Below are 25,370 nucleotides of genomic sequence, written 5' to 3'. Positions count from 1 at the left end.
AAAAGCTTTCAATTGCTGGCGGCAGAAAAGGTAACTGTTGTTTTCGATTCCTTGAACGTGCAAAGTAAACATTGAACATACATACTTCATACACCAACTACCTACATAGTACACATTCAATCATTCATCGTGTAATTACAATTCACGTCCAACCCTTTTCATTTCACCTTTACCTACATGTGCTTTTCACCTTTCGCCCACACACATGCACGGCGACATTGTGCCATTGTGACCTTGCGACATATATAAAGTAATTCCTTATCACGTCGAGCACGATGCTCGGGTGGGCTCTAAAGAAGGGCTTTCAAGGTGCCACTGGTAATAACCACGTGTCTGGTGCTGGCGGTGAGATCCATATAGTTGTTGTAGATATTATTCGCGCGACAGGTACTAATATTGACTTAGAAGAGGATACTACCCAATTCGATGCTCCAGATACCCCTGCGCCTGTTTTTGCAGCGCGCGCTATCAAGCATGCTATATTTGGTGCGCCTAAAGTGACAGACGCTGCTGCTGATCCGAAACGCGCCGAGCTTTCAAAGAAGAAGACCGATAACAAAATCCCCACCAACATGACTTCGCCAACTAAGCAGTCCCCGAGTAAACAACCGACCAGTATTCTATTGACTCCAGGGACCGGAACTACACGCCGAAAACGCGTCTCATTCAATCACGACGTCAAAGCTAGTAATCACATGGAATCTAGCCCCTTGGGTTCTGCCCGACAGCGAAGAACCTCACTTCGACAAGCACTGGAGAATTCTCGCTCATCAAGATCCAAAAAACCTATGGAAACCCTCAAGGAGGAAGATACCCCAAAGTCAACAACCACTGTTACTGCAACCAATACCACTACTAATGCCAACGAATGGGAAGACGAATGGGAGGACGATCAATTTAATCACGACATGACCATGGATCTCAATGATCCTCACTCGGAGTCCGGCAAATACTGGAAAGCGGAATTTAATAGATACCGCGAGGAAGCGATGGCCGACATTGAACGCATGGTGAAGTTCAAAGCTTTGGCCAAGTCTTATGCCCAGAAGAAGGATTCCGAGGCCCTCAGTCTCGCTCAGCAATTGAAGGAAGAACAGACACGAGTGGCCAAGATGGAAGAGAAGCTCGCAGCTATGACTGCGCAGATTGGAGACAAGAAACGACGTGGAAGTGATAGCGAGGATGCTACTTTGATGAAGGATCTGGCCAAACAGACCAGCCTTGCCGCCCAGTACCGAGACCAGGTAAAGGAACTTGCTGCGCTTCTCAAAGACCAATCAAAGTCGAGCCAATCTGATCGCCGACGAATCGACACATCACCAAGGACAGAGCAGACCCTTCTAGAAACTAACCGAGAGCTTCGACGAGCGCGATCTGAATTGAAACAGGTGGACAAGCTTCACTCAGAAATCAGAAAGCTCAAATCCGAACTCAGTGCAGCAGAAGATCGGGCCGAACAGGCAATCGAGGAGCGCACTAGCAAAGGGGCATCCAATTTGGTCCAAATAAAGAAGTTGGAGGAGTACTTGCGCAGGGCCAAGGAGGAATCGCGCGAAAAGGATCAGGAAATTCGCTCACTCAAGAAGGACTACAATACTCTAAAGCGTGACGCCAAATCCCGAACTTCGGAGGCGATGCAGGTGCTGCAAGAGAAAAACGACAAGATTGCCGAACTTGAAAAGAATATAAAGGCACTCCAAGCAGAGACATCTTCGACTCAAGCTACTCGGGATCTGAAATCGAATATCGAGACACTCGGCAAACCGTCTAAATATGAAGGAAAATATGAAGGAGACAAACGCGAACGCCGCTCTCATCATCGACGCTCTACCTCTGCCGAGGATAACAAGCTCAATATCAACCCTAAGCCTATGATTCTGGACATTGATGAGCCACTGGCGGATGCGATCCGCAGACCGGACACCTTCTTACCTTCCGACTGGTCCGATAGTTATAAGGATATTAAGAACCAGCTGAGAGGGGAGATGAAGGAGGTCTTCGAAGCTAATAAGCGAGAAAGGGACTCTATTATGGAAGACATTGATTTATCTCCCCCTCGACCTCTCCGAACTCGCGATACTGATAGAATTATGTCTACCATCCGCGCAAACAAGCTCAACCAGCCAATTGCTACTTCATCTCGTCACCTTACCGCAAAGGAGATATTGGAAGAGAAACTTGCAGAGGCGCGTGGAGCAGCTCGACGTGAAGCCAAAGAAGCTGAGAAAGCTGAGAAAGCTGAGATGCACGATGCTTTAGAAGAGAGGTCAGCGCTGACGCCTCGTCTTCGCACTCGATCTTACCACACTCGTCCGCGATCGTCAGGCGACGATGCGCCTCAGTACGATCTTGCACAAGACAAATTCGCACGTCTTGGTGGATCCGACCCGGAACGATCCACCTCGAGCCCCATGAACAATTCTCGATGTACGTTGCCCGCTGACCGGCGTGCTGCGGCGTTAGCTCGTCTACAACAGAAGAAACTAGAGCGACAGAAATATAGCGGTAACCGTTCTCGAGACAAGGAGAATGTCAAGCCTTGAATAAGGACTTTATAATAAGGGATGGGTTTTGTTACGAGGCTGGAGGCACCGTTTTATATTAGGTGTCTACAAATGAAGGCAATGGCGAATGGTGAATGGCGAACGATTGGCGTGATATGGAATTAGCATTGCATTGGAAAGGAGTCCTTTACTATTGATTTCCCCTTTTCTAATTGCGAATATTGGCCTTTTTTTCACCCTGGTATGGGAAATGAAGGGTTGAGGTTTGGAATCACGAGTCTACTAAGGTTAGGTACCTACATACTATGTAGTGTTGGTTAGGGCCCTTAGGGGGGGAGTTGTGGCGTGTGAAGTGGAGATCAATCGGGATGCTACTTTTTTAAGTAGTCGAGATGATAACCACATTGATTAAACCTCGGATTTGTTCAAGGTTGTTCTTGTTTGTAAGAAGATTCATAAGATTCATACTTCCTTCTTGCGACTTTTAAGAGTTACCATGAAGTTGAAGATCAATTGATTGTATACATTCTTATCAATTACGTATTACTTCCTTGTAATCTTCTTATATTTCCTATCCTCTCCTCTTATCTCATCTCATGACATCTCATAATATCTCATCTACCCCCTTCGTAAAGTACCAGGATAAGTGACAATCATTGAGTTTAGCAATGACATGACGATGGATTCAAATCCACCCATAGACGAAACCTCACAACCAGCCCTCGAATCTGAAATCGCAGACCTAGAACTCCGCCTCCAGCAAGCCAAAGAACGACTCGCAAAATCCTCAAATCATCCCAAAGCAAACCATCATGCCTCCTCTTCCATCCCCCCATCCCCCCCACCCTCACCCTTCTTCGCCTCCTCCACACAATCCGCCCACCACTACCTCCTCCTCCTCTCCGACTCAGCACTACCCCTCGGCTCTTTCGCCTGCAGCTCGGGGCTGGAGTCGTATCTAGCGCACACATCCCCTTCCTCCTCCTCCTCAAGAAGGCACCCAAGCAACAACAACCCCTTCTCCTCCTTCCTCCCCCTCTCCATCTCCTCCTACGCCGGCACCAACCTGCCCCACGCCCTCGCCGCGCACCGCGACCCCTCCCCATCCTCCATCGCCCGTATCGACGACGCCCTCGACGCCGCGACCATCTGCACCGTCGGGCGCCGCGCCTCCGTGGCCCAGGGCCGCGCGCTGCTGGCCATCTGGGAGAAGAGCCTCGGCGGCCCTTCCTCGCGGGCGCTCGCGCCGTTTGCCGAGGCGCTGCGCCGCGCGGGAACAGCTGAAGCAGGGGACCTCCTCCTCCCGCCCCCCGCGTCCGCCCACCTCGCCCCCCTCTTCGGCGCCGTCGCCGCCCTCTGCGGCCTCACGCTGCGCCAGGCCGCCTACGTCTTCATGCTGTCCCACGTCAAGGCGCTGGTCTCCGCCGCCGTGCGCGCCGGCTTGTTCGGCCCGTACCATGCGCAGCGGGTTCTGGCGGGGGAGCTGGTGCAGGCGTTGCTGGTGGATGCGGTGGAGAGGGAGTGGGAGACGGGGGTTGAGGAGGCGGGGCAGAGGGTCCCGAGTGTGGATTTGTGGGTGGGCAGGCATGAGGTGCTGTATTCGAGGATTTTTAATAGTTAGGGGGATGAGAGGGAAGGGAGGGAGGGAGGGAGGGAGGGAGGGATGGGTTCGGTGTTTTTGTCGACTTGGAAGGGGGGAAGGAAAGGTTATGGTTATGATTACGAGTTGCTATTCATGGCAGCGAGTCAACAATGAGGGCTAGGTTAGGGGTTTCGATAGGGTCAATTTTGGTTGCTCTGGGCAGTGGTATCTCTAGTTTGTTTGAAAAAAAAGGGGGGTTATAGTATATGTACAAATTTGCGTGCTTCTTCTGAACGATCATTTGCTTATGTATTTGTTCATGAAGCTGCCCCCTTAACCCCCTTCCCTTCCCTATATCAACTCTTATTCATCATCGTCTTCACTATCACTACCGTACGCCACCAAAGGTCCTGACGACGCAGCTGCCTTTGTTTTCGGGCCAGCTGATACCTGCGCGTTTTTCAACGCTGCTAATGTGCTGCTCGAGAAGATTCCCCCTTCCTGCTGCTGCTCTGCGGGTTCAATCATCGCCGCTAGAGCTGATGACGACGCGCCTGCTTCACCGTTCTCAATCATTAATCTCTGCTCTTGCTCCAACTCGTATCCCTGTCGTCCAACTGGATTGACCGCTTGCACTCCCCGTGCAAAGTAGATGTCGTCTGGCGCCTCGTATCCCTCGAGTCCGAAACTGCTCTCGATCTTCCTCCGTTTCCTCGCCTCCGGGTCTCGTCCCTCGATCTCGGCCACGAATTCCTCGGGCAGTGCTCGTCGGATAGCCTCGGCGGCCTGCTCCTCGATTCTTCTCGCTTCTCGGGCCTGGGCCATGGGGTTGGGGTCGGCGGTGGCCCAGCGGACGTTGAGGATCTCTTCGTGGTCGAGGGACTGGTGGGCCATGGCCTCCTTGGCGAACTGGGCGTTGGCCTCGTTGGTGTAGGTGATGAAAGCGACGCCGCGGGTGTTGAGGACGCGGATACGCTCGACCTGGCCCCACTCGGCGAAGTGGCGTGCGACAATCTCCTCGATGTCGTCGGTGACGTGGATGCGGCCGACGTAGATGGTCCGGTTCTGGCGCATGAAACTGCCAACGCCACCCATGTCGTCGCGGTAATCCGAGTGCTTGTCGCGCCCAAAGCAGTCTACATTTGGATTGAACAGGTCGTGTATTCCCGGTAATCGATGTAGGTATTCGCAATCTTGGCCCTTGGGGCAGATGCCGCGCGCGAAAAATAGACAGAAGTATGATCCAGTGACCTTGTCGGCGCGGGTGTATCCACTATCCTTAGCTATATTACACCGACCCTTCGCGTGAGTCTTGGATAGGTATTTATCTTCACGGTCACCGCCTGACCATTTGTTATACCATATGTTGAAGATAGTACCGGTCTGAGGAGGTGGTTCGGATGTGATGAAGGAGGGATCGACTTGTGGTCGAGCAGGACGTTTCTTTCGTATTATCTTTTTTAATTTTTTCGGTGCTGGTGCTACTACAACCTCTGTAGCCTGAGCTTGATCGAGTTCTCTTTCTTCGGACATGATGGGCCTGCTTGGTGTGTGGTGTTTTTAATTGTCGAGGATTTGAAGTAAGGCTGGAAGAGAGATGGTTGTGAATGCGAGGCTACAAATTTCCAAGATTTAAACTATGAATTGTTTGTTATGTTTCTTCTCTTTCTTCTTTTTGAGAAATAACTAGTTACGTGGATAACGGCATGCAGTATATATCGATAAGAAGCTATCAGTGTATATGCAATAAGAGCGACGCTAATAAGTTACCCCAGATCTTTCCGTCCTTTTTTAGTTTTCGGCCCAGCTAGGTACATAATACCCCTGGTTATAGCTCCAACCCCCCGCTGAATGGAGTAACATGCCTCGGTTCGGTCTCATACAAGCGAGACCGACGTATATTAACATGCCATATCTTTTGTGTCGTCGCGTACCAAAGCTGTTACTCTAATTATTAAATCATGATTTAGACCATTCTCTCATTTCCATCACTTCCAACTCTAACCAGTCTAACGCTAAATAAAACTAACCTACACAACTACATAACCCATCATGTCCTCCAAGATTCCAGATATCGTAAGCAAGAATTGACTCTCAACTTCCATACTCAATATTCAATACAATGAATCAATCATCTTACAAAACCCCTAGGTAAAACAACGTGTAAGCGAAAAGGCAAAGAAGACATTAGATATAGTCGCCAAGTTTGTTGAGGAAGAATGCATCCCGTAAGCCATTTGACCTAACCTAGGTATATGGATATATATGTACCTACAATCTAAGCAACTAACACCTAACAACTAATGCCACCAAATCAGAGCAGATCCCGTTTTTGAAGCTCAGATTGGAGAAGGTCCCTCACGATGGGAGAACCACCCTTCCGTGATCGATGACCTGAAGGTCAAAGCAAAAAAGCTAGGACTTTGGAACATGTTCTTCCCAGCTGGACACTATAAAGAATCACCAGGCTACACGAACTTGGAATATGGTTTGATGGCCGAATGGCTCGGCAAGTCGAGGACGGCATCCGAAGCTACTAACTGCGCGGCACCGGATACGGGGAACATGGAAGTGCTGGCCAAGTATGGCAACGACGAACAAAAGGCCGAATGGCTGAAGCCGTTAATGGAAGGCCAGATAAGATCAGCTTTCCTCATGACCGAGCCGGACGTAGCCTCTTCCGATGCGACGAACATTCAACTGAGCATAAAAAAGGAAGGAAACGAATACGTGCTCAATGGTTCTGTATATCACCCCTTTTATACTTGTCTAGCTCTTCTCTTACATCACACTAACAATACTTAGAAATGGTGGTCAAGCGGCGCCGGCGACCCGCGCTGTAAGATATACATCGTAATGGGTAAGACAGACGCTAGCAACAAAGACCCCTACAAGCAACAATCCGTGGTCCTGGTTCCGGCAGGTACAAAGGGGGTTACCATCCACCGCATGCTCAATGTGTACGGCTACGACGATGCCCCGCACGGCCACGGCCACATCTCCTTTAAGAACGTCCGGGTTCCCGTGCGCAACCTCGTCTTAGGCGAGGGCCGCGGCTTCGAAATCATTCAGGGCCGTCTAGGCCCCGGCCGCATCCACCATGCCATGCGGAGTATCGGCGCTGCTGAGCGCGCCCTCGAGTGGATGCTGATGCGGATCAACGACCCGAGCAAGACACCCTTCGGCAAGCAGCTGCGCGAGCACGGCGTCATCCTCGAGTGGGTCGCCAAGTCGCGCCTTGAGATCGATGCCGCCCGCCTCATCGTTCTCAACGCCGCCGTCAAGATGGACGACCTCGGCCCCAAGGCCACTCTACGCGAGATCGCCCAGGCCAAAGTCCTAGTCCCCACAATGGCCCTCACCGTCATCGACCGCGCAGTCCAGGCCTTTGGCGGTGCTGGTGTCAGCCAGGACACCCCGCTCGCCAACATGTGGGCCCAGATCCGCACTCTAAGGTTGGCCGACGGCCCCGACGAGGTCCACCTGCAGCAGATGGGACGCAACGAGAACAAGCGGAACAAGGAGGTCGTCCAAAAGATCCAGTGGCAGAAGGATCGCACGGAGGAGTTGCTCAAGCAGTACGGCGTTGCGCGGCTGCAGCCTGGGACTAATATCAAGCCCAAGTTATAGGGGAAATGTATCGTAAAGGGTATGCTGGCCTGGTGTGTTATTTCATTTTGAAGAGGATCTTGTAATGGCAAGTTGGCTACCTATCTATATACTAGCTCAAGTGAGAACTCTGTCATCTCATGGCTACTTATCATGTACGAGATTTGTATATCTGACATTGGGATGGCTTTGTAGCCACGCTTGATTACCTAGGTATACGTACTGTACTTGTCCTATACTGCGAATGTATGAACTACATACCTATGTACTTTATTAGCACATGGGATTGAGACATTCAAACCGAATCTATAAAAGCATTGATAATTTTCGAGTCGTTACTACAGCTACCTATGTAAGATCTATCTCTCGATAAGTGCATGAGCCACTATCTACCTAGGTTAGATTATAAAAAGACTGCGGGCTTCGTATCATTCGATAACATAATGCTAGTCGTGTGATACTGGTAGATAGGTAGGTATATACATATCTAGGTCGAATCGTGTCAGACTTTCCCTGATTCATAATTCTGAATAACAGGCTATCACATCTTCTTGGTTGGTTCTAAGTATGCACCTAGGTACGTAACAAGCTTGCCCCCTTTTCCCCTTCGTACATAGTAAGTCTGTGCTCGTTATAAGCCTAATGTCAGCCTTATAGGGGTCAGCTATGAACTCTCTTTCCCTAGGTATCTATATAAGCATGCCGAATACGATATGGTACCTATACATAATTTGAATACATCTACAACTCTATAGGTTTCTAATTACCATTAATTCCACCAGGGAGGTGAGCACCCACCCAGCGAAAAAGGAGGACCACGGTATAATATATTTGATAGGTAGGTAGGTATACGACTACATAGAAGTACTATATCAACATATCTAGTCACACTTAGGTGGGTATGTAGGTAGGGCGCCTAGATTGGAGGCACGACGGCAGGATGAATAGCACCTATATTTTTAACGCAGATATTCCAACATAACACGCCAACGTCCAAAAAGCTATCTGAAGTAATAGGGGAACTTGCCCTTCTCAAGCGAAACCAAAAAAGATAAAGAAGTACTACTTAATAAAAATAAAAAAAGAGCAACCTCAACAAGCGCGTCAATCCCGCCATCCACCCCCTTTTCCCCTCCCTCACCAATCCAACCCCCCCTTCCCCGTCCCACAACCTCCTCCCCCCTCCTTCTCATCCAGCACCTCCTTCGACCACTCATAAACACCCCCTCTCTTCTCAAACGCCTCGCGGTCCCAGCGGACCTCACCCATCGCCTCCTCGACCCCCACATCCAGGATCGAGCGCGACTGCCTGACGCCCCCGCTCCTCCCGCCCCCCTTATCCAGGAAACACAGGTACTCGTCCAGCAGCAGGTAGCTCGCCGCCATGACGGAGTTCGGCTCGGGGATGCAGCAGGGCAGGTGCCTGTGCTTCTCGCAGAAGCTCTCGTACTGCTCGTCGGTGATCAGCAGCTTCTTGGCGTCCCTCTTCCGCCTGTCGGACCTCGCGTCCGTCTCGCCGGCGTCGTTCTCGCCCTCGACGTACAGCACCTGGAAGACCTTCCAGCGGAAGGGGTCGAGCCGCGCGACGGTGTCGGCCATGTCCTCGCGCCAGTTGTGCGCGCAGACGACGGTGTTGAGCTTGAACTTGATCCCCAGCTCGCGGCACCACCCGCGGATGCGGAACAGCTGCGCGACGTTCTCGCCCGTCCCGCGGCCTATCGCGACGTTGGTGCGCTCGTCGAAGCTGTCGCAGCTCACCCCCAGCACGTCGACCCAGCGCCCGTGCTGCTCCATCCACCGCCGCGTCACCTTCGTCCCGTTCGTGATGATGCTCACGCTTTCCAGCCCGAGGTCCTGCTTGCAGAAGCGGCACAGCATGGCCAGCTTCTCGGGGTACAGGAAGGGCTCGCCGCCGGCGAAGTTGATCTTGCGCATGCCGGCCGCGCGCAGCAGCCGCAGCCCGCGCTGCATGTCGGCCTCGGAGGCCACGTACGACGTCTTCTCCGTGTGGAAGCAGAAGCCGCACTCTTTGTTGCACTTGCGGCTGAAGAAGAAGTTGACGGAGACGGGCTTGTTGGGGTTGTCATCGTCCGAGCTGCTGCGACGGCGCTTTTGTTGTAAAAAGTGGTAGTAGTAGTAGTAGTAGTACGCTGTGATGACAATGGCTCCGATACAGGCTGTTGCCGCTAACGGTAGCGAACCGCTCGAAGAGAGAAGATCTAGTAGCATAGTGTACCTACTACCAGTATGCTACCTATGCCTTTACTTTTCTTCTGTTATCATATCGGGACAGGTCTCGACAGAAACGGTATTGGGCTTGAGGGTTTCCCTCACGTTGTCGACTAGTACGTTCCCTGTGTAGGTAGGTACCCAGGGAACTCTCCAGTGATCGACTCTTATTATAGCTTGTTGTCTGTTTTCTCTCTCCTTTTCTTTTGAACCTTTCTGCTAGCAAGAGTTAGCCCCAAGGATAAAATGTTTTTGAAAGTATCTGAAGGTTTCTCTTACATGGAATGTAACAAGCTAGTAGGATAATGTGCTGCGATCAACGAAGGTGACCCCCCGAGGGTTGTGACGTGGTCTCTACCCTACATAGTTACATGTATAACATCCCCTCACTGCCTACATATAGTGCATGTGTTTGCATGTGCATACATATGTGTGTGCTCATTCCTATCACTGGGTATCCTTGACCTCCTCTCCTTATCTTACCATAAAACAATTCCATGCAGCTCCCCGAATATGTCAACTTTCACATCCCTTTAATTCTCATCGGTTTAGACCTGAATTACTATATGTACTACTAGGTATTACCTAGTAAGACGTGGGGCCTACTTCCATTCGCTCACACTCCCTCCCACTCCTTTCTGCCCCCTCCCATTTCCTGCCACTTCCCGATGGCCACCTCAACAGACACACAATATATATACGGGGACTCTGATAGATTGATGTCTGTTTTCACTGCTTTGTCTATTCGGATTTCGGGTTCGAGACGATTTTCGCTACCCCTCTTCGCGAGTCAATATACTATGGACTACCCCTTAATCTACCCAAAGCCCATCCATCTTTGGCACCCGCTTTCGCACTGATAGTTTGCCGAGTCACAAGACATCCTTTTACGTCCAATATACGAGTATTGAATTAAACAATATAAATATAATTAGATTTCATTCTTGTATAGTGTACCCTTGATGGTGACATTGTCACCTTTCCCGCGTGACTATTCTCTAGGCCGCCGATCAGGTATATTTCCAGCTTGCCTTTGTCATGCATAGCGTTGAATGTAGTGTCTAACAATTTGGGGTCCCCGACACCGAGAGGATAAGGATGTCCGGCTTTGAATTTTTGCTGCCAATCGTCTACCATGTCGATTGTCATTTTCTTGTTGTCGGGTAGGTGAATGACACCTGTGTCGTTCCAAACTTGGAATTTGTCGGCTGTGTCGGCTAGGTGTCGGCCAAATGGTTCGGTTCTGGCACAGCAGTGTACTCCGGCTTTCGATTCCTTCTTTCTAGCGTTGGCTTCTGCAGCTTTTTAATAGCGGCGATGCGGTCCTTGGTTATGCTTACGCCGTATCCGTCTACCTACCGAGAATCCCAAGAGGGTGATAGAAGGGTATCCAAGAAATGATCTTTCGGCGGAGATACATCTGGTAGCACCTCAGGACTGTTTGGGCTTGATTGAGATCTCGGAACCACAAAACGCCCAGCTTCCCGTCGCGTAAGTGCATATCAGGCCATTCAAGACAAGAAAGAGGAGGGAAAACAAGATGAAAGAAATAAAATAAAATAAAACTTCCTGCCTTGCTCTAGCATAGTTTTGCTTGCGTACCAGAGGCTAATGACGAGGTGTCCATCGTCCACATATGCATGGAAAAGGTGTGGTCCGTTGAATTTTGACGGTAATTCCATTCCGCCTAGGCTATGAACTCTGTATGTGTTGCCAACATGACAACTCACGATAGCCCAAGGACAATCATAGGGCTCAGGGTTGCCCTAGCACTGCTTGGGAAATCTTCGTTGACGTTCGAATAGTTGGATGTTAGTCGCGGCTCAGCCCACGGATCCAGGCATGGGCCGTCCTTGTCCTTTGTCGTAAGGACGAGCTGCGTCAACTAGTCTGCCAGGATCTCGTTCGTCTGCTTCGTCAACTCGTATATCCTCAGCGTCCAGACTGAGCTGGATGAGGTGGCTTAGCCAGTACTTCCGCGGGACAGTCCCCGACTGTCACGACCCCCTCCTTCGCGCGCAGGACCTTTTACAGTCGTTAAAAGTTCGGAGACTTGGCTTACGAGTTGAGTTTTCCACGACATTGGCGAGTCCATCGTGGTCTCCATAGCTCACCCCATACCCGCACCAGTCGGTACCGGCCCCTGGTTGAGGCGGCGACCAAAGCCGGGACAGATATTCGTCAACGGGGTTGAGGGTTTCTCGCCGTTGCCATCAGGGCTTGAACTACGGTTACGCTTGGAAGCTGTGATGTATATGGATAAGTCAGACTCTGATTCGGACTATTCGGAGTCGTCTACCAATATATACTCTTCTCCCTGCAAAATCTTTCCTGTTTCTTCACGGCCCTTATCGGACCATCCGAATAATCTCGTCAAAGGTCGACATATTTCAGAACAATTCTTAATCCATCTCCGAACAGGACCAAGTGCCCCCAAAAACTGTCTAACCTCAGTTTGATCCTTCGGCATAGGCCAGTTCATAAGTTTTTGAGATCGGCTCGGCTTCACAGCCAATCGACCATGAATCTTATGAACCATTCCTAGAGCACGAAGCCCATCACAACCAATAAAACATTTCTTAAAATACAGTTTAAGCTTCGATCAGAGTATCCTTGGCAAGAAGTGTTCTTCGATCCACATCAATTGTTCCTCAACAGCATGTGTACCGAATATATCATCGAGTCAATGTTCTTCAGCGGATGCCGTCCGGTCGGTCTAGTCGGGTATTCGCATGTGATACGAATTGCGTTCCCTGGGACATTCAAGTCGGTTGCAATTGAGGAAACCCAGGGGCTTCAAATGCAAGTTTCTGACGTGTATCGGGATGGACCAAAACGGACCAGTAGCCATGTTTTAAATCAAATTTGGACAGAGCATCAATCCTTGAATCAGATAAATGTGTGTGCAAATCTGCCAATAAAGGCAAGTCAGATCCTCTTCAAATTTACCGTAGTTAATCGTCTTTCTGGGCTCAAGCCAAGGATCTTGTATCTCAGCGTCCTTGTGGGTCGTGGAATAAGGGTTTTGGCTTCAGAAGTTAGGCTAAGCTTAATGGCGAGCGTGGATGAGTTTCTTTTTGCTGTCTATGAATATGATGGTCTTCTCAATATCCATTGCCTCTTGATCCCTCTTCTATAGGTAGTGCGGGGACTGAACGAGGTCCGGTATGCCAGTTTCCTTACGAAGATAACGAGCAACTTTATACCGGAGTAAGTCAGGACTGACTCTGACTGACTCACTGACGTTGCTGGGCGGTGTCTTATCTATGTGTCCGTCTTTTGTCATACCAGGGATTCGACTTGAGGCTCACAGATCCGTTTCGGACATACTTCGTGCTGTAGGGACCAATATGAGGTGATTTACATTCCATGCCATCAGAGCTTCGAACCTTGTACGTATTTATCAAAACCAAGGGAATGCATCCTGGGATAATTTCCATGTTGTCCTAACCGGGTCCTGAGATACTGGCTGAACATACTGATTCACTTGTCGAGCACCCATTGAAACAATTGGTTCTGCCTGGGCTTCCGAAACAGCCTGCTGTACAGATTGCCACGGCTATGTAGATATACAGCAGTAGCTACGCTACAGCAGTGGATAGCCACTCCCGTGGCTATCCGTATCCTGACATCACCCCCCTTTGGGAAGGAAAAGATAACGTCCACATTATTCATTCCTTTCACCTTTCAAGACCTAGTATCACAGGTGTGTTGATCCGTAAGGACGACCCGTGATGCCTCAATTGAAGCTACCCCAGACAGTCCTCCTATGAGGGATACATGTGCCCTTAGGCCCCAAGTTTATCGGTCGGGCGGGGTGGTGTGGATGTTGCTTTGGGGCTCTGCTTACAGCTGCTGCTTTGAGGCTCTGCAGATGGCCTGTGCTGCTGCGGCTCTGCTGCGACTCTGCTATGGGATAAGGATATAAGAGAATAAAGTGTATTAGCTGGGCTTCAGGACAGCCATGTTGAATGGCTGTGCACTGAATAATCTTGTCGGCAGAGGGGACCAAGAATCGAATGATTAATAATAATAGTCCCAGCTACACACGTCTCTTGGCCAGGAAGAGCGTAGGGCGTTCTGGGTGGATATGAGAGGTCGGATTGAATATATTAAGGGATGGTGGATAGAGTGGCGGACCGGACGCGGGGCATAAATTGTTAGTTACCTATCTGCTAGCAACTTACGAATGGTCTCGAACTGGGTTCGTTCGGACTCTTCCTTTGCCGCTTGAGCTCTGTCATCCAAAACTCGTTGGCTATCTTGAACAGCCTCCCAATATTTCCACAAGGACTCAGCAGACCTAGCATGGTTTGTCAAACTTTCCTGTCTCAGGTCGTATTCTTTCAATCCATCCACAAACCGACTCACAGCGGTCTTTAGTGTGGTAGATTCTTGATAACTGATGGCAGCCCAAGGGCCATCGTAAGATGGTTCGTGCTTCTCTTGGCATTGTTGAACTCTGAGAGCCCAGCCGCCAGGGGCGTAGGCTCTCAGCGATCCTTTCTTTTGTTGTAGAATGGCTCTGATCTTGTCTCTTGATGCTTTTGTGCAGCTACGCTGGTTCCTCGCAAACGGTGTGTTATGGTTTTTCGCCAGGTGCTCCTTGAATTCTCTCTCTTCATTTGCCTTTAACCCGTCTTGTTTATGCGGAGATATTACCTTGCCGTCGTTGGCAATATGTATACCTAGGTACCTAACCTACCATAGTACTAGGTAGGTATGCTCGCAAAAATGAATATCCTTTGCTTGTGGGCGAGATGCTTCGGAGATAAGAAGACTGACATGGACCGGAATTGATGCGGAGCAAATCCCTTATCTACCTAGTTTTGTAGCTGATGTCCGCACAACTTGGTTATCGTCTTTGCCGTCTATTCAGGTAAGGAGTAAGATGCAGAAATTCTTGGAGCTCCTTCGGGATTTTGGGCGATTCTCCGGTCTAGCCCATCGGGCGAATCTTTCTCTATGTTTAGTGGAAGGTCTAATCTGACCTTGGGATAACTCGAATCCAAGCGCTGCAACGTTCTCTGAGAATAAAATAGTCTTTTCAGGGTTGAGACCAGAGGGTATAAATGCTAATCTGGGAAAGTAATAGTAATGCAAAAAGTTAAACAAATCCGGAAACGTTTTTCCGGACGCATTATGGTCGTCGATGAACATATCGAATGATATGTTCATCTCTAATCACATCCCAGAAACGGCCTGAGAATGAGTGACCTGCTTCCCGAGTTTCTCGTGCTATTCTGGCCCAATATCCATGTTTAAGATCAAATTTCGTGTATAATCACACGGGGATCATATCGATAATTGTGAGTATCTGGTATATATATTTAAATATGTGTGTGTATGTGTGCTATGATGGTGGTGTAGGCTTTCTTGAATGGAGACGCTGCAATATTATGCCGTGGGTGGAAAAAGGCATTGTCAGTATGAAGTGCCCAGGGTGGGCTAAGAAGCAAGCAAGTTATCGAGATGGAAACTTGATCTGGAGACTTTCACATATTCCCGCAAACTCACTCAGGGCAGGAAGGCTTGAGTACGTATGTAGGTAGGTTTTGTTTCATGTGAATCATACTTGCTCTCTACATACATATGTACCTGAGTTCACATATTTGTATGTGTACCTGCTGTACATGCATGAGAATCGGAATCTTCGATATCAATTGATTCGACAGGATGTTTCACTTCATTCTGTACCACCTAAGAGTCGGTTGCTGTTGACAATAATATCAATACACAACATGATACCCCTTTAGAATTAAATGAATGTTTTCTTAACACGAACCTGTTATTGTTCATCCTAAGGCTAGGATTGCATGAACACCGGATGTTTTTCCCTGATTATAAAGTTAAAGGATTACGTGAGTGAGTCAACATTGAGTCATAAACATGATCCTGGCCTATAGGCTAAGGTGTTAAGAATGCGTCGTCTCCTAACAGACGGAGACCAGACTTGTTGAGTTGATGATACATAGGTATGTACTTGGTACAGTTGTATCGTTCAAGTTGCAATTTCTGTAGTTAGCAGAAACATTGAAGTTTAAACATTGTGGAGAATCTACTAGTTAGCTCTGGTCTCGTACATATTGTATCTAGGTACTTACATCGTGTGGATAACATTGAACGGATACGCAATTGGCTGCAAGAACACTGGAAGTGAACAGGGGGGCAGATCGGCGTGGTAACAATTGCCGTTAATGGATAACATGTTCAGGGGTCCCCCACGTCCGTCTCCTGGTCAACGGTTTTTATGTACGAATTCCATATTTTCTTTTCCAGAAGCTCCACAACTTCGATCCATATCTTGAGTAGAAAGACTCCACCTCACACAGCCTTTGCGCATCTTTTTTTTTCTCTCACATGCGCAACACTTTTTTATTGATCATAAAAACTTTTTGCATTTTACCTTTCCACAGTTCATTCTCACACAATTGCAATCGCTACTGTTTAGAATTTGCTTCTACACACTTTGCATCTTTCGACATAACAAACCCCTTACTCCATCAACCCTCAATCTTAGCTCGACCACTCTGCCCTCCTCGCAATCTTCTTCGGTCGCATCCACATTCACATACAGACCTCACGTCGCAACCTCGCGACCTACCCCACGTATTCTATCCAAAGATCAAGCACTCTCTACAACATGGGTTCCGCTCTCTCCGAGAAGGACGTTAACGCCCCCGTCCAGGTCCAGGACACCACTGTTAAGGACACCACATCCAAGACCACCTCCGCCATGAGCCTGGAGTTCCATCGCCAGAAGCTACAGTCCAAAATGGAAGAAGAGAAGTACGGCGCCACTGCCATCACCACCACCACCACTGCTGTTGTTACCAAACCTGCCATTGCGGTTACCAAGCCCACATCCGCCACCAGATCTAACACCTCCACACTGACTGGCGCCTGTGTTGCTCCTACCACCACCATCCCTCCTTGCGCTCGCGCTCCTCAGCACCCCAACAAATATCTCGTTGCTAACATGGACTCCGCCCCGGGTAGAGATCACAAATACGTCTCTCCCTCCGACAACATCATGAGCCCCTGCAGCGCGAAACTCAGTGCTCTCAAGAGCCGCGCCGCCAGCCGGTAAGTTTTTTTCTGTCTCACCCACATTCTTCACCCCCTTCCTTCCTTCCTTCATAACTCAGCTAACTCATCCATTCCTCCCACCCTCCAGCGCGAAGCCCAAATCCCTCTTCGCCCAAACGTCCGCTAAGAAGTTCGAGGGCGAGAACATCTTCGGCACCAAGAAGACCCTCCCGTCCCCATCCCCATCCCCATCCCCTACTCCCAGCGACGGCAAAAACAACAACCCCCACCAGCAGTCCGGCAACTAACCCGATTCCACCCCACTTACTGCCTTGTTTCCACACCCGGGTTCTATACAGGAAGGCGTTTTTATGATTGCTACTATAATGCCCTTTTGCTTCTTTTGCTGTTGTCCCATTTCAAAACGGGAAAGGGGACCGCGCAATGGCGTTGGTGGTGTGTCTTTGCGGGGTAGGTACTATAATGGAGGGGATGGGGGGAGGAGGGAAATGGTTGGCTGGCTGGTTGGCCCGCCTTAATCAGGATTCGAGCTCCTACGATGGGTTATACTACGTGTAGTAGATAGGCATCATCGATGATTCATGAGGTTACACATATGTTTTTTTTTATTGTTCTGTTTTTGGATGTTTTGTGAAGTGTTGTGAGAGCGTGATAGAATGGTGAGAAAGGGAGCGCACATGTTGGAGGAGGTACCTAACATTGTTATAAGCTGTGTACACTGGGTTAGGCAGTTAATAGCGTAGTCAAGTTTACGACAAGGTTACTCTGACATTGGGATAACTTCCTTTGTGTCCCTAGTTCTTCTTGATTGATTGTGCTATGCTTTGTACCCACTAACTATGTAGACCACATCCTCGTCCGCCACTAAGTGTCCGAGCCCGACCCGTTGCGGGACATGTCTAGCACTGGCGCCCCATACCAGCGCATACTTGTACGTATCCTTGAGCGTGCGGTGGATGCGATCGCAGACGTCCTCGATGGTGGCGTTGCTGCGGACGATGAGGGCCTCGCCGAACTCGGGGTCGACGCCTTTCCGCTTCGTGTAGATGCGGATGAGCTGGAGCTCCTTCCAGCAGCGCTCGACGACGTCTTGGATGCCGAGGTCGAGCTCGCAGCTCATGACGACGGTCTGGGGCTCGCGCGCGAGCTTGTCGAGGAAGTCGAGCGAGACGCTGTCGATCTTGTTGTACACGTATAGGCACTTGATGTACTTGCGGTGGTCCTTCATGATCACGTCGATCAGGTCGTCCACCGTCGCCTCGTCGTCGCGCACCAGGACCTCGCAGTTCAGCATCTTGTAGTCGCGGAGAATGTTGAACACCATCTTCTCGTCTATGTTCTTCGGCGTGGACTGGAATGTGATCTTCACGCCACCGGCCTTTTTGACCTTGAGATATATGTTTCTGATCCGGTGTCAGTATCTAGAGTGGGGCGAATAGGGGGTAAATATGCAACTCCTGTCTTACGGTGGCTCTCTGTTCAACCGAATACCAACAGCTTCCAACTCGGCTTCTAGCAAAGCTCTCTGCTCTGCTCTCTTCGTCGCATCCAGCACCATGAGAATGAGATCGCTCGTCTTCGCAGCCGAGATAACTTGTCGCCCTCTACCTTTGCCTTCGGAAGCGCCCTCAATAATACCGGGCAGATCGAGGAGCTGGATTTCCGCGCCGCCGTATTCGAGCACTCCAGGAATGGCGGTTAGGGTCGTGAAGGCGTACGAGGCAACCTCGGACTTCGTTCTTGTCACTTTGGACAGAAAAGTGGATTTTCCGACGGACGGGAAGCCGACAAGCGCTATTCGCGCATCGCCACTTTTGCTCACATCGAAACCAGCGCCGCCACCTCCACCTGCTCCGGGACCAGGTTCAAGAAGTTGCGCTCGTAGACGTGCGAGCTTTCTAAATGGGTAAGTGTTTAGTTAGACTTTAGACCAAGAGTATTATTTGGTATGAATGAGCCGTACCCCTTCAAAAGACCAAGATGATATTCTGGAAATTCACATTAGCATCATTCTATCTGTGAGTGTAACAAGAATAGTCTCACCTGTCGCCTTGTTCTCTGTGCACCGATTAATAAGTCAGTACGTCCATCATCCAGCAAGCCCGCACTGAGCGCTTACTCTGCGTCCTTTTCATCTCATCCTCAATCCTAGTTACAGTCAGTATCGAAGTATGGTCATATTGTAGAGGTATATAAGCAAGCTTACTCCTTGATCTTCTCCGTTATGTTCACCATCTTGACGACTTCAAAGTGTGGAATCCGGGGCTATTGATCGTCGGTCTCTGAACTAACTCACAAAGCCGTACGTAAACCGGCGATAAATAATCTCAGATCTCACAGTTTAAAATCGGGACAATGGTGAGTATATTGAATCAGGACGTTCATTAATCAAGAACCAAGTGCTGTAAGAAACCAAGTTCGCTGTAGAAATAAAAGATAGTAAGTAAGTATGTGAGATGTATTAAATTTAATCATGTCGTCGGTTATTGTTGCTCAAGTCTTACTTCACCCCACCAATAGCGGCAGAATTTCAATGTGGGGTTTATCCAAGCACTATTTCTTCACCACCTTCCTTATCACTTTATCTTATGTCCGATTAGCACTTTTCACCTTCACCTTCAACCTTCACCATCCCTACAATTAATATATATCTGTGTAGCCGAAAAACAAAAGGGGCTTTGGATATTTTTCACTTTCACTTGCGTTGAAATTTTATAAATTCACAGGTTCCTCTATTCTCTTAAAAGCAAGTACGTATACGAAAGCTTCGTGACTGCTATTGGATTGGATGCGTAGGTTTGACTAATAGGGGTAAGATTGTGATCCCCCCTGACTGTTCAGCCCCAGTAGATTGTGGAATCCGTAGACCCAACATTGAAGATATGAAGATATGAAGATATAAAAACAGACTCTCAAAATAACACTGGAGTTATCAACATCTACGGTCATAGCAGTCATTGATATGTTATCAGTTTGTGTGATCACTGCTTCTTGAAATCACGAAGAGCGGCGTCATCAAACCCTTCAAATGCATAAGGATAGATACAGCGACACCGTTTGCAAGAACAGGGGAAAGCCACATACAAATTTATATTTTCTATAAGTATGTGTCTCAACTTTCTTTCCTGTACCTAGTATCATTCACCATTTAAATCTTATACGTGCTGGTATTTACTATGTACCAAGTAGTTACCCAGGTACGTACCTAGATCAGCCTGGTACGTATGTAATCTTCCAAGTTGAGCCAGTCTATTTTGGGTCTCTTACGATGGCCTCAAGTGGAAAGATTCTCTGAGATATGATGATATAGTAGACACTTGCAATTAAATATAAATAAATGAATCTATTCACAGATTTCTAGCTACTGATGCAGTTGCTAGAGAGCATTTCTCATCAACAATAAGACCAAAAGGATCACCTCCGTTTGTAACCTCAATTCCGTTTGTCGTCGTTCCATCAGGCACATATTCGACGACCAGAAAATCACAGTGCATGAGAAATATGAGAATTACCAGTTAGCCTCCTGTCTGTAGCTGTTCGCACGATTTATTCTCTATCACCCAGGTGGTCGTTGCAGAGCGAACTGGTTGCCTAGGTAGCTTACCTACGCGAGTGTCAATTGATATTTTGATGTGGTGGCTGAAATGTTTTTTTCCTGAATAAAAAATCTTCTCTCCCGCAAAACAGAACCGCCCATTCAACCAAGCAACTAACTCAAATAAGAGCTCGCAAACATTCAATACACACGGTATGGATACCTAAGGCTAAAATCCTCATCACAGTGGCATTTGGGAACAATATTAATATATAAACAGGGAGCAATCCAGCATTCAGACTTCACAATGCCACCAAACAACATCATCAAACAGCTTCCTCCTCACCTATCGTTCACCACTCATCACATACTGAGAATACACACTCTACTACACACCAAGCACACCAAACACCTAAAACACGCAACATACCAAATACACAAAACCTTCCACACACACCTTTCCAAGAACAGCAAACCCAGAATGTTCTTCAAAGCAGGCCGAGCCATCCTCCGATGGTGGCACGGCGTTCTGAACCTCGAACGGCACTCTCCCCCTTCCTGGTACCGCGACCGTTTTCGCGAGGAGCTCCAAGAGTGCCGCGAGGCAAAAACGCCACTCGAGAAGCTCAGCGAGACATCTGATGTCTTCTTCGCCATAAGCCGGGCCAAGCACGACGGCTTCCCAGTGGGCGTCCTGCCGCCGTTCCGCCTGGCCCACTGCCCCGTGTACGCCTACATGTTCGCGAAGTACACCTCGCGGTGGGCGTTTTACCGTGCCGTAGCCATGCTATGCGGCGCGCCCCGGAGCCACAACATCCGGGAGGTCGTGAACCCTACCAAGGACAGGAAGCTGGACGAGGTCGCCCGGCGCCACCAGATCGACCCTGAGAGGTTCGTTCGCGTGGCCGGCCGGGTCCGCCGAGTCTGGCCTCTGTTCCCGTGATCGAAGGTATGCTTCTAATCCACTGCCCACCCAATTGGAAATTCATTTACTCATCTGTATTCCCAGAAGATGTTACAATCAACGGGTTTTGGTTGGCTTGGGCTGGCACGGGGACTGCATGGAAGTCAGGGACAGGCGGAAGGAGTTCGGGTTGCATAGATACCTAGATACCCTCTTGATGGAATTACTTCAATCTCTCACACAATTTCTTTTCTACACAACTCTGAGTGGTGACCTTTTTACATGTTTCGTGATCATAAATTCGGTATGACGCGACACTGGCCCAGAATATAGAGGCGGATCATACCTACCCATGACTGTTGCCGGCAATTCAAGTGTTGCCGACCCTCCCCGTGCCGGGAGACTGTATTCCAATGGACTTACTACGCTCCTAGGTAAGTGGAGGTCAGGCTTGATCTGGTGATAGTTAACAGGAGTCGTGTGTTACGTAACGGTAGGCACGTCGCCTTCATCAGATCGCACGAGATACATAATGTACATAGGGAAATTGGGAAGATCGGGGCAAATACCCCTCCTCCTATTCTTAAGGACATAGCCTAGACAGTCGGGAAATCCTGCTGAAAACAAAAGACTCGTATAATTGACGGTCTATCGGGGTATGGACGATCTCTGAAACCTGTGGGTTCTACCTATCGTTGTTTTACACTGTTCCCCTTTTGCTACAGATGAATATCTCTGGAGATAATCATCTGTACATTGTACCTTTACTTATCTTCCTCGTCCGTCTGATGATCTTAGCTACCTAGTTTACACAAGATGCCAAATCTGGCTTTATGATTGTTGATTGATTGACTCTTTTTCTCCTTCCTATCTCAGCGATCCTTCTGTTACAAAACATAACACCTCAAGAACGCAAAGCAAAAAAAAAGATTTCTTTCCCATGCCGTGGGCTCGCGTAAACGCCATTCATATGCAAGTGTCTCTCACAAATATAGAGACGCCAAATGATGAGAATCGTAGAGCATAAACTCTACTATACTCAAGATTGTGCACCACCACCACCAAGGAATTTCGGTACCGCCTTCCAAGCTTGTTGGTTCGGAAGTTTGATACGCCCGAAGTCTTCATCAAGATCGAGTATTACTTTCAACGCATTGCGGCTTCGGGCATGCGGCGAAGCGACGTCCTTCTCCCTGATTGTTTCCAGTACTTCTGCAACGCCAGTATGTACTTTCTCGGGTTTGGATTTACCAGGGAATGGTAATACACTCTGGAGAACTTCATATGCCGCTAGTGTGAAACCAAATTGAGGCGAAGATCGAAGGATACGAGCCGGGCCGCCCTTGAAAAAGGCCTGGAATCCCTCTTCCTTGAGAATCGTCTTTGCCGCATGTCGCAGACCGGTGTAGCTTGTGTCACCCTTACGTGCTTCAACCTGCAAGCGTGTCTTGATCACATCACATGGCGTAGTAAGATATGCTGCGGGCATACCAGCGATGGCACCGGCTGTGAGCAATTGGACGATTCCGAGCTTCTTCGTCGGGGATTCTCCAAAGAGATCCTTCTTTAGATGGCTATAGGTCGGGAAGTAAATTGCGGAAAACGGTACGTCTCGAAGTAGGCAAGCAGAGGCACCCTTGTAAAGTCCTGCTAGGCCTAAGTTCTTAACAATCCACATAGCAGAGCGCTTTTGGGCGCCTTCCGTAGCTTTCGCAACTTCTCCCTGGACCTGTAGTCGAATCTTGACAATCTCAAGAGGGTTGGTGAAAACCTACAAGTATGAAGTTAGTAAGAAGTGATGAATGACTTTTAGTGGAAATAGGTTCATAAACTTACGACCTGACAAGCACCAGCCGAACCACCAGCTAAGATCTCATGTCTTAACTGGATTTGGTTTGACTGCTTGTCCGTGAAAAAGCCGCGAACAAGATCGTTCACGGTCAGTTTGATGGCCTTCTCAGGGGCAACACCAACAAGTTGGGGCAAAACACCAGAGTACAAGCCACGGAAACCCTCGTTGGCGATGACCTTTCTGAAACAATCAACAGAGTTCTTATAGAGTCTCTGGCCCGGGTCAGCACCTCGCTGATTCTGCATCCGTGTCTTCACCAAGTCGATAGGATACACCATGAAGGCACCAAAGGCACCAGCTCCACTTCCGAGTAAAAAGTTAAATGCCGATTCCGCAACTTGTAGCAGCACAGTTTGCGTCTTCGACTTGGCCTTATGAAGGGCTTCAAGCTGCTGAGATTCCGAGAGGTTACGATATCGCCAGGAAGGGTCCACAACCTTGGCAAAATCCGTCAGGCTCAAGCGGCCGGTGGGCTCATCCAAGCTGGCAAAGTGGAACAAAATATCTGCCTCCATTGGTGTGAACAGAGAGAATCTAGTGACTTTGGCTGCTTCATTCAAGAACTCTGCTCTCGTGATCTTTCCGTCGGCACTCTTCTTGCATGCTTGTCGGATGATGAGCTCAACCAAATCCATCTCCGTGACCATATTCTGGAAAGCTCGGACATTGGCGTATGAAATCTTACTAGCGTTGGATATATTGCAGAGAGACGTAAGATTTTCTAGAAGGTGGTCTGAGAGCTTGTGCTTTGCCGTTTCTCGAATGATCCTAGCGAAGTCGTCGGGCTCAATGTATCCATCTTTGTCCTTGTCAAAGCGCTGAAAAGCTTGTCGAATTCTTTCACCCTGTAGACCACGGAGCATCTGCGAGAACTCAGGGTATGAGAGGGTGTGACGTTTAGATTTGTCTCCAATGTAGAGTTTTGCCCATTCACAGTCCCAATCAAAAGGGATATTCTCGGGTCCTTTGTTGTTTTCATACATGCGCCTAAAGTCCTCATATTTGACATCTCCTGTGCGGCTTACGTCGAATAGACGGAATGCGATCTCGTATTCGGCGTCGGGTTTCATCAAGATGTTCTCAAAGGCGGCCCAATCGCCAATTGTCACCTTGCCAGTACCTCGACGATCGGCTACGCTGAAAAGAAGGCTATACTGATCGCGGCTAATCTTATGCTATTCAAAGAATCACATTAGCGAACAATTGATTTGCTATTGGAAATATTCATAATAGCTCACATAATCTTCATTTGGCGGCGCAATAGCCTCAATGAACTCATCCGGGCCCATGTACAGCTCACCACTCTCCTCATCCTTCTTCGCATTGTTCAAGAACGAAGCACGATGTGTTGCGGAAAGGCTGGCGGATTCCTCAGAGCCGAGAAGGCTCTCCTTGACTGCCTCCTTCACAGAAGTAGGATTCGACATTTTTGAGGTGGTCGTTTTGCGACTGTGGAACGGAGGTTGTATCGGCGGACAGTGAGGGATAGACTAGTCGTTCGTTAAGGGAAGTGTAAGGTGAGTGCGGTTAATGGACTAGCGCCACGAATCGGTCAAATTTGAATAAATTATTCACGATCGTCGGCTGTGGAGTGCCGATGTAGGGAGTGAATGGTGCGTTAACTCGGGGAAGTTCGGGTTCTTGTTGAAGAAGACGCTAACTAGAGAAGAAAATTAAAGGGCGAAAGGAATGCTAAACGAACAAGTTTAACATGGGCGGAAAAGAAGAAAAGAAAGGGAAAAAAATAAGCCGTTCGTCTATTGACAAATATTAGTGAGAAGATGAAGGTAAAGGTAAAGGTAAATAAGGGTTCTGTCGAGAAAATAAGGTACGATAAAAGAATAAAGTTGAAAGTTGAGATTGTTTAAATTCCGCAGAGTGATTTAAATTTTTTTTTTCTTTCTCAATGGCGCCCTGAAATTTGTAGTGTAGTAACAATGACTCGCATGCTTCCCAATCCCAATCCCCAATGCCTGCAGCAGGTACGATTCGGTGGTTCTAAACGAAATTCGGCTTACTGCTGTTGGTAAGAACTCACCGTAACATAGTTCATCCGATCAAAAATATACCCTTTCGTCCATTTGATGTCTCTTATCGCTCAAGCG

General features: G+C 48.7%; 10 protein-coding genes across 10 annotated transcripts; 5 read left to right on the top strand and 5 right to left on the bottom strand.

Moving 5' to 3' along the window:
* Window positions 1-61: 61 nt before the first annotated feature.
* On the top strand, window positions 62-2,924 carry GGS25DRAFT_489636 (spindle pole body formation-associated protein-domain-containing protein). The gene is made up of 2 exons (XM_049260911.1): window positions 62-345; window positions 406-2,924. The coding sequence occupies exons 1-2, from the start codon at window positions 276-278 to the stop codon at window positions 2,541-2,543; spliced, it is 2,208 nt and encodes a 735-aa protein (XP_049116441.1). The 5' UTR covers window positions 62-275; the 3' UTR covers window positions 2,544-2,924.
* GGS25DRAFT_268905 (uncharacterized protein) lies at window positions 2,807-4,136 on the top strand. The gene is made up of 2 exons (XM_049257369.1): window positions 2,807-3,057; window positions 3,166-4,136. Exon 2 carries the CDS (start codon window positions 3,178-3,180, stop codon window positions 4,123-4,125), a length of 948 nt encoding a protein of 315 aa, XP_049116440.1. The 5' UTR covers window positions 2,807-3,057; window positions 3,166-3,177; the 3' UTR covers window positions 4,126-4,136.
* Window positions 4,137-4,176: 40 nt separating this feature from the next.
* On the bottom strand, window positions 4,177-5,816 carry GGS25DRAFT_489632 (uncharacterized protein). The gene has a single exon (XM_049260910.1). It carries the CDS (start codon window positions 5,617-5,619, stop codon window positions 4,450-4,452), a length of 1,170 nt encoding a protein of 389 aa, XP_049116439.1. The 5' UTR covers window positions 5,620-5,816; the 3' UTR covers window positions 4,177-4,449.
* A 111-nt stretch (window positions 5,817-5,927) lies between these two features.
* On the top strand, window positions 5,928-8,166 carry GGS25DRAFT_489629 (acyl-CoA dehydrogenase NM domain-like protein). Its single transcript, XM_049260909.1, has 4 exons — window positions 5,928-6,162; window positions 6,238-6,314; window positions 6,405-6,831; window positions 6,892-8,166. The coding sequence occupies exons 1-4, from the start codon at window positions 6,139-6,141 to the stop codon at window positions 7,714-7,716; spliced, it is 1,353 nt and encodes a 450-aa protein (XP_049116438.1). The 5' UTR covers window positions 5,928-6,138; the 3' UTR covers window positions 7,717-8,166.
* Window positions 8,167-8,832: 666 nt separating this feature from the next.
* Window positions 8,833-10,050, bottom strand: GGS25DRAFT_531509 (uncharacterized protein; the record flags this gene model as incomplete). Its single annotated transcript, XM_049265503.1, has 2 exons — window positions 9,856-10,050; window positions 8,833-9,804 (listed from the first exon to the last, which is right to left on the bottom strand). The coding sequence occupies exons 1-2, from the start codon at window positions 9,922-9,924 to the stop codon at window positions 8,833-8,835; spliced, it is 1,041 nt and encodes a 346-aa protein (XP_049116437.1). The 5' UTR covers window positions 9,925-10,050.
* A 1,697-nt stretch (window positions 10,051-11,747) lies between these two features.
* GGS25DRAFT_521467 (uncharacterized protein) lies at window positions 11,748-15,084 on the bottom strand (the record flags this gene model as incomplete). The annotated part of the gene is made up of 5 exons (XM_049264072.1): window positions 11,748-11,868; window positions 12,039-12,205; window positions 13,775-13,833; window positions 14,112-14,564; window positions 14,916-15,084. 5 exons carry the CDS (start codon window positions 15,082-15,084, stop codon window positions 11,748-11,750), a joined length of 969 nt encoding a protein of 322 aa, XP_049116436.1.
* A 1,108-nt stretch (window positions 15,085-16,192) lies between these two features.
* GGS25DRAFT_268824 (uncharacterized protein) lies at window positions 16,193-17,526 on the top strand. The gene is made up of 2 exons (XM_049257368.1): window positions 16,193-17,010; window positions 17,102-17,526. Exons 1-2 carry the CDS (start codon window positions 16,568-16,570, stop codon window positions 17,259-17,261), a joined length of 603 nt encoding a protein of 200 aa, XP_049116435.1. The 5' UTR covers window positions 16,193-16,567; the 3' UTR covers window positions 17,262-17,526.
* A 265-nt stretch (window positions 17,527-17,791) lies between these two features.
* On the bottom strand, window positions 17,792-19,209 carry GGS25DRAFT_521465 (P-loop containing nucleoside triphosphate hydrolase protein; the record flags this gene model as incomplete). The annotated part of the gene is made up of 6 exons (XM_049264071.1): window positions 17,792-18,377; window positions 18,441-18,872; window positions 18,938-18,962; window positions 19,018-19,032; window positions 19,094-19,122; window positions 19,181-19,209. 6 exons carry the CDS (start codon window positions 19,207-19,209, stop codon window positions 17,792-17,794), a joined length of 1,116 nt encoding a protein of 371 aa, XP_049116434.1.
* A 981-nt stretch (window positions 19,210-20,190) lies between these two features.
* GGS25DRAFT_268742 (uncharacterized protein) lies at window positions 20,191-21,646 on the top strand. Its single transcript, XM_049257367.1, has 3 exons — window positions 20,191-20,722; window positions 20,790-21,458; window positions 21,519-21,646. Exon 2 carries the CDS (start codon window positions 20,817-20,819, stop codon window positions 21,450-21,452), a length of 636 nt encoding a protein of 211 aa, XP_049116433.1. The 5' UTR covers window positions 20,191-20,722; window positions 20,790-20,816; the 3' UTR covers window positions 21,453-21,458; window positions 21,519-21,646.
* A 362-nt stretch (window positions 21,647-22,008) lies between these two features.
* On the bottom strand, window positions 22,009-25,000 carry GGS25DRAFT_268609 (mitochondrial carrier). The gene is made up of 3 exons (XM_049257366.1): window positions 24,504-25,000; window positions 23,250-24,440; window positions 22,009-23,184 (listed from the first exon to the last, which is right to left on the bottom strand). Exons 1-3 carry the CDS (start codon window positions 24,690-24,692, stop codon window positions 22,453-22,455), a joined length of 2,112 nt encoding a protein of 703 aa, XP_049116432.1. The 5' UTR covers window positions 24,693-25,000; the 3' UTR covers window positions 22,009-22,452.
* Window positions 25,001-25,370: the final 370 nt, after the last annotated feature.

The sequence above is a fragment of the Hypoxylon fragiforme genome (genome assembly GCF_022984875.1).
Source record: "Hypoxylon fragiforme strain CBS 206.31 chromosome Unknown GGS25scaffold_5, whole genome shotgun sequence".
In the NCBI taxonomy this organism is placed as follows: domain Eukaryota; kingdom Fungi; phylum Ascomycota; class Sordariomycetes; order Xylariales; family Hypoxylaceae; genus Hypoxylon; species Hypoxylon fragiforme.
The sequence above is the reverse complement of the archived record's forward strand: the minus strand, read 5'-3'. Positions and strand labels throughout refer to the sequence as shown.